The 7,500-nt window shown below is 39.1% G+C and overlaps 1 protein-coding gene across 9 annotated transcripts in view; it reads right to left on the bottom strand.

Annotated features, from left to right (window-relative positions):
- Positions 1 to 7,500, bottom strand: part of SATB1 (SATB homeobox 1) — an 89,916-nt gene that overhangs the window by 64,187 nt on the left and 18,229 nt on the right. For 5 of the 9 annotated variants that reach the window (XM_042817012.1, XM_042817017.1, XM_042817018.1 and 2 more), the window contains exons 2-3: positions 4,140 to 4,375; positions 154 to 330 (exon numbers count right to left, since the gene is read on the bottom strand). In XM_042817012.1, coding sequence (XP_042672946.1) covers positions 154 to 330; positions 4,140 to 4,350 — 388 coding nt within the window. In that variant the 5' untranslated portion in view covers positions 4,351 to 4,375. Of the gene's footprint in view, positions 1 to 153; positions 331 to 792; positions 845 to 973; positions 1,104 to 4,139; positions 4,376 to 7,043; positions 7,114 to 7,205; positions 7,453 to 7,500 lie in introns of those variants that run through there. The other 4 variants (XM_042817014.1, XM_042817013.1, XM_042817020.1 and 1 more) reach the window with 4 other exon arrangements.

Here is a 7,500-nt window from a genome sequence, read left to right as displayed (position 1 = left end):
AATGCATTAAGGAAAGAAACAAAAAGATGAAGATAGAATCTGCTAGAAGTTTAACAAGCGAAACTTGCATCTCATTCCTGAAAGAAATCCTGCTTTTCCCTAGAGCCCCTCAAACTAACACAATTCATCGTACAATTTCATCACCTTATTTACCTTTAGCTTGGGCAGCAGAGCTGTGAGAATATCCAAGGGATAGCAATGCCATTTCGATCAGTTGGTTGAACAGCATGTCCTTCCTCACCAGCACAAATTCTGCATGCTCCTCCTTGGAATCGTACTCAATGGCATTTTCATAATGTTCCACTACACAGAAAACTGGAAGCATACTTCCTGTAAAAAAAAAAAAAAAAAAATTTCATGTATTAAACTGAAGTAATAGTAGAGTATGTGGGTCTACAAAGCGTTATGTAAATAAAACCTGTATGAACAGGCAGATGAGGCATCAGGAATCATCACAAATATTTGATAAACATATTCCCGGAGTCCTTTCCCCTCAACCTCCTTCAAAAAGATAAAGTTCTGCAAAACATCGCGCTCTATGAAAAGCAGAAATGCAAATTTACCTTCCTCGATGGGATACAGATGAAAGAATTACCTGCTATAGGAATCACAAGGTTAACTGAAGAGAAGTTGATTCTCTCTGTCCTGCCTGATTTGTTGTGAGTTGCAGGCAGCACGAGAACCTAAATACACACTGCAGATGTCTTCAGTGTGAGCCATTTTAGTACCAGCCACATAATTTTGTTCGTTAACACTAAAACTTTCTCAGTTCTGCCAAAAATATTTCATTACCTTCAGCATCGACAACAAATCACCTCGCATGTTATACATTCACTCTGAAAAGGGCACCCGAGGAAACAAGGCAAAAGTTAACGCTAATTCATGCCTCATTCATTGAGTACACTTGAGCACCACTTTCACTCGCATCTTTAAGAAACAAATCATGATTTCAATGCCATTTTAAGGAGCATACCTGCAGTTTGAGCTTTTTTTCTGTTGCTTCATATACGCACATTCAGCATTCCTGGTATTCACTGCTATTTCGGTATGCCTGAAACCAATTACTAATTTCCAGTTCCGTAGCATCTCATGACAGACCCTTCCCTCTGCCTCTGCTCTAAATATTAAGCAAACAGCCTCTTTCCCTTTTTTTTTTTTTTTTTTTTTTTTTAATTATTTTTAAAATTCCTTCTTGACAACAGGCAGAATTACTAACCAACAACCCAGGCTGTTTTAGGGAAGACGACGTCCCTTCCAGCAGCCAGATTTCCAGACTTGGAGAAAACCACCCCCCACCCACGGCCAATAAAGGACACCTTATCCCACTGCCTCAGGTTCAGCCCTGTCCCAGGATAGAATCTCCCAGAGACAGAAAACGAAAGGGTTAAAAGCAGATGTACCGAACCGCCTTATGGCAGCCTGCCAGAGGGGTATCATCTTTAGCATAAATGATGACAAGGGTTATTTTAACAGGGCACCCAGGAACTCCAATTAGTCCTACAATGTTAATGCCTCTATAACCACTGCCCTCTAGACTGACAGAGCCTCCTAACCTGCTCTGGTGCACAAGGCATCCTGCAGCTGAGAGAGGAGATTTACTGTTGACAACAGAAATGCTTTAAGATCACGTCTGTTGATTTGTGCTCTAACATACAGCAAGAAATCACAGTAAAAAAAGATACCTTTTAAGCTTGTATATTTAAACTACATCTGCTCACCAGAGAGTCAATCTTTGGCAAACAAACCCCTTCAGGCTTGCAGGAAAAGCTCACAAACTCACTCCAATTTGCCCAATAGGCTCAGCATGAAAGACAGGACTAAAAGCTTGCCAATATTTAGGCAGTGCAGGAAGGAGAGTTTTTTCGGGTTTTTGTGTATTTTTTGTTGTTTGTTTGTCTTTTTTTTTTTTTTTTTTTTTTTTTTTTTTAAATCTCACTGAGACTGGTCAGGAAGGGAAAAAAGACCAAAGCAAAAGCAGTACATGCAAACTGGTGATTTCTTCATTGCTTTTAATTAAGCTGTAGAGAGCTTTCCAAAACATACACACGTACTTCATCTGCAAAAAGGTTTTGGTTCTTTCCTCTCCCTCCCCCCTTCACACTCTCACAATTGATGTTTCACCTACTAACATCTGTCTGAAAGAAAGGACTCAAAATTCTTAAGTAGTTTCACTGCTAATACCTGAAGATAAAAAGTAAACAAAGCTTCATTTTAGCAAACAGGGCATACACAATCAAAAACAGCCAAGACAGATTTGTCCTTTTCCTTATCAGTTGCTACAAATCAGGTTATGATTAGATAAAGCTAGCAATGCACAGGTACTGCATTGTGTGCAGCACACTTTTTGACATGTATGCAGGACTTAGAGTATTCTGAAAAAATGTACTTTAAACAGCACAGGAGAAGCTCCTGGCCAAATTCCTATGTCCAGCATAGCTTATCAGAGGTGGATCCTGGTAGCGCGACACAGGTCTCATCTGACTACAAATCAAGCTACTAAATCTTTTAGCAAACTGTCACTCGTGTCCTTCTGTTAATGTGAAAAATGTTGTACAGGAGAGCACAACCTTAGCTGGCTGATCTCTCCTGCTAGTACTTGGAAAGACCTCCAATTGCAGCAACTCCATAACCTTCTAGTATTAAAGGGGAGAGCACTGGTCAGTGCTCGCTGCTAAAAATACAGCATGATTTAAACCTGAAAGCAGTGTTAGAGCTTTTGCTGAAGGTTTATGAGTCTGTGTAAACAGCACGTCTACCATAAGGAGCAGTGAAGTCTGTAGAATCCTTGTCTAAAACTGTCCTGGCATTAAAGTTTGCTGTGCAAATATCACATAATACCAGAGACAGCTGAAATCTCCTATTTAGGAATTTATGGAACTTATATGTTTGCAGGCGTCAGAAAGTCCTTTTTATATAGCCCCACTGCTTCACTGTACAATATTAATGCACTCTGCTTGAAAAGCCGTAATAAATTATATTTTTAATGCTCTTACCCTGGCTTTCTTAAGATGCGTACATTCTTGGCAAACAATCAATAAATAGGGTAATCATGAGCAGAGGCCAAAGAATTTGCTGAAGTGCTGTTTTGCCATTTTTAATAGATAAAGATCTAACAATACGGACTGCTGTGTCTGTTCATCTCAGGATCAATATATTCTTTGTTTTCGCCAAAGCGAGGAAAAAAATAAATGATTGTATGATAAATGTTATGCATCAGACACAATGAAATTCCTCTGCCTTCTAACTTTGTGCGTTTAATAGTCTCGGTTGCATTTTTCACTTAGCTTAGCAAACGCAAGAAAAATCTGGATTATAAACATATACCAATTGTACAAAAGTAAAGGCTGCTTTAATACAAATGCAAAATTACATACAGCATGTTTCTATTTAAATTAGCAAGCCTGCAGAACGTGGTCAAAAAAGGGGTTATATATTTCAGTATGCGAAATTTATAGGTTTTTGTTCACTGAAAGTATTTTTAAGGCAAACAAAAGCAATTCACATACAAACAACAGTGATTCTAAACGTGTCTTATCCTTGTGTAAATGTCTAATTACAGCAAACCAGCCACTGAAAAATATGACACCCAAGTTGTTCATTGTTCAAAAATGAATTGTACTTAAGAAAATAAACTGTGAAGATTGACATCATAAATGACTTTTCCAATGTGATACCTCAAGATTTCCACACTCGCTTTTTAAAAAAACAACAGAAACTTCCAACTGTTATGGAAATACTGCTATCCTCCCAAGATTGTACCATAATTCAGAGGAAAGGCAAGAATTTGTTTTGGGGGTTCAGTCTTTATTTGTACAGATTTCTGCATTTCTGAGCCCAACACGTACTCTAAGAATTAACGCATTATATTACTTCTATTTCAATGTAGGAATTGGCTTTAATCAGGACAGCTAGCCTTTACCTTAGCAAAAATCAGACTCCACCCTGTAAAGCAAGATGCTCCACCCAAGCATGAAGCTTACATTTCCCAAATGTGATTTATATCAGAATTGGGAATATATAGTATTTTAGAATGGAGATTTAATCCTGAAATATAAATGAAGTAGAATCTGCAAAAGTATGCTTCCCCCCACAAATATTATAATTCATATTTCTCAAATGCAGAATTAAAAAAGTGTTACCTTTTCTAATATTAGTTTTCATCAGGTGTCCAGAGTGTTTTAAAGGCACTCCTTGCATTTTAGTTCCTGTACTTCCAAGTCTTCCTCTTCCTAATGGGCTCCCATTCTGTTCCAAGCGCGCAATTTTGGCTGGTGGACCCTTCGGATCGCTTACATTGTTAGACATTTCTGAATGTTCTTTCCCCTGAGTTGCCTCGTTCAAATGATCCATACTCAGTCCCGCCTCTAAAGATCACCTGCCATGATTCAAAAAAAATATATGTTGTACACGTGTGCGCATATGTATACGTACACAGCCTGCACATGTACAGAGATGTATATGCATCATAAGCCTATAAGGAAGAGCAAATAACTATTTTAAACAAGGCAGAAGATGCCTTAAAAAACAAAAACAGAAACAAACCAACAAACTTCTCCAAAAAAATGACCCCAGTTTATAAATTAATCACCATAATCCGATTATTTTTTAAAAGCCAACTAGAGTACCTCTTTAACAAAACCTTCCCAAATATTCTTATAAATCTGGCAGAAACTAAGACTCATAGAAATGATGACGTTTGTCAAGATACATGCTCCAACACAGCTATTGTTACAAATCGCACAGGAAGATTTGTTATTAATCCTGGGTGGTTTTATTGTGTTACAAAAAACGAGAGGGAGAGACAGAGAAAGAAAAAGATTCCAGTGAAACTGTACTTAATCTACTCGATAAAAAAATGGATGCACAACAATAGAGAGATTGTTCAAACTTTAGCTGAGGAAGCAACAGATTTATTAGTGAAGTAGAACATTGTCCATTTACAACTTCACTCCCACACTTTAAAAATAAAAACTAGAAGAGAATTTAACATTTGACTTCAGAAAACAGCGGTGAGAGGCGGTTACTTTGAGTTGCCCGATTGATTTTTTTAGGAAAGTTCAACAACTTTTGCAAAGTTTAAGATAAGCATATGAAGAATTCTTAAGGCATTAGGCTTTCACTGTTAAATAGAGCAGTCCCTTATTTTTAATTTTTTTTAAAACTAAGAGGAAGAAAGGCAGCATCTCACAAAGCACAGCGCTGAAAAAAAAAAAATAAAAATCACAATTTCTACAGAACTTTCGAAAGCCTTAAATATAAAGAATCTCTTGGTGATCTGAAGTTACCTACTCGCACAAATATACAAAACCCAAATTCGGAAGTAATTTCAATAACAAATTACAAAAAGGCGTATGTTAGCTTGCCTGTATTTCTCTTTTCACAAACTTTCGAAACCACAGTCCATGAGTAACAATTCCAGCTAAGTCACTAAAAATCCCCAACGCCTAGAACATAACGCAGCAGGTTTTGAGGATTTTTGCCACTCATCAGAATCTATTTTACCAAGTATAGGGGCCATCAATTGCTGACAAGCGAGACATCTTTCAGGTTATGATTTCATTCATCAATACTGTTATGATTGTCAGGGATTTTACCCTGCCTTTCTCTGACAGAGAAAGGAGTGACTGCGCTGACAATTACGCCATGCGTCTAAGATAATCACTAAGGACAGGTGACTAGACATTAATTTATGAACTAGTTTTTACATTACTGAGTGCAACTACTAATACTGGGGAAGTTCTGTTCAGAAAGACTGGTGTGAATCTGATAATTGCTACTTTCTTTCAGTTGCCTAGTAATTCAGCACATTTTCCGCACATTTCATCGCAAAGCTATTAAAGCATAAACGTCTCAGGAATTTTTCATATATGCTATTCTATGTCATTGATATATACAGCAATGACAATTCTATAAGTTGCTTTTTGTCGTGTGAACACTGCATTGCTTTTCCCGATAGAGCGAAGAAGGAGGTAATACATTAATCTGAACGTTTACAAACAACCTAAAGAATGCCAGAGAACAGCCAAAGTTTAGAAAATCATTATTTTTCCTCACACTCTAAGGTGACACACTAAGGTTTCCCATTCATCTCGATCCCATCTGCTTTAGGTCGCATGTTTCATTAACGGAAAACATGCTTATTTTAGCCGCTTTGGGATGAGTATTCCCTTTTTACTGTGTTAACTGCAGTCCAAGGAGAGAATTACAGTCCCAAACCCTTAACATCTTCTGACATTTCTGATGATGCTGACGTGCTACAGAGCTGCTTTTCTGGTCCTTCTCAAGAATAAGAGGATTAAAATTAAAAAATAAAAATAAAAGGGGAAGGACGATAAACAAACAAACAAAAAAAAGCTTCACATAAGAAAATCCTCATCACTTTTGGCAACTTGGGAAGTACTCTAATTGCACCGAAGCTCTTTGCTACAAAAAGTATCTAGTCATCATGAGTCAGAATCGCACTCCATCATGTACAGTGCATAAAAGTGATAGATCGCCGCTCAGTTACTGCCCTGACTGCAACCCAACCACCAAATGGGTCATTTCACTCGGCCTTGGAATACCCACCCCATCGGCATCCTTTCCCCGCTTAGTCATCTTGTAAAAAGCTTTATGTTACAAAGCAAAATTACATGCACATAAAACACCTAATTTACTCATTTAAACTCCATGCCCAAGGCTAAAGTTCACTGAAACCTCAGCGTGGAATAGTGATGAGCACCAACCAGCGGGGCCTGCCCAGGGAGAGGGCTGCAGGGAGCAACTATTCTCCGCTCCGCTGCCAGGCCGACTGTCCTCGGCTCTCGCATTCAGGCATCTCTCCCAACTACAAGTTCTCAGCACGGGCGTACGGGGCTGAGCACATTTTCGAGGCACGGTTTCCCAGCGCCCGGGCACACCGCGCAATTTCTGCATGGGAACTGGCCGGGGTCCCCTTTTGTCGCGACGCTATTCTCTCGGTTCTTTTTCTCCTCCCGAACCAGCCCCCTCCCCATTCGTTTCCCCTCCTCTTCCCTCCCTCCCCCATAAAACCCCATAATCACATTTGAGAGAGGCTCCGCACTTATCCGTTCCATATGGCTCTCGCGATCCAGGCCAAGCTTTCGCTGTGACCTTTTAAAGAGACAAAGAAGCAAAGTACTTATCTAGAAACAGAAACACTGCAGTTTTCGGAGTGAAATTAGCAAAACCGACCCGAAACTCACCACTTCAAAACTTGACAGCATATAAATAACAAAAACAAAGGAGGTTTCCTTTGCAGACCGAGCTCTTGAGGAGGAAGAAGTTCGAGAGTGATGTTTTCCTAGGTCCCCCCTTTCTGGGGGGTGCGGGGGGCAGCAGACCTGAGGGCTACTTCCCCTAATATTCTTTTTTTGTTGTTGTTTTTTTCTCTTGTTTTCTTGTTGCTATTTTCCTTTAGGCGGGGAGGGGCAAAAATAGGTAGCGAGAAACAGAGTAGCCATGAGCAAAAATGGCAATGGACAAAAAAAAAAAAAAAAA

The sequence above is a fragment of the Centrocercus urophasianus genome, unplaced genomic scaffold (genome assembly GCF_019232065.1).
Source record: "Centrocercus urophasianus isolate 14NV4802_14NV808 unplaced genomic scaffold, USGS_Curo_1.0 seq_16, whole genome shotgun sequence".
Taxonomy (NCBI): Eukaryota; Metazoa; Chordata; class Aves; order Galliformes; family Phasianidae; genus Centrocercus; species Centrocercus urophasianus.
This window is presented reverse-complemented; position numbering and strand designations above follow the sequence as displayed.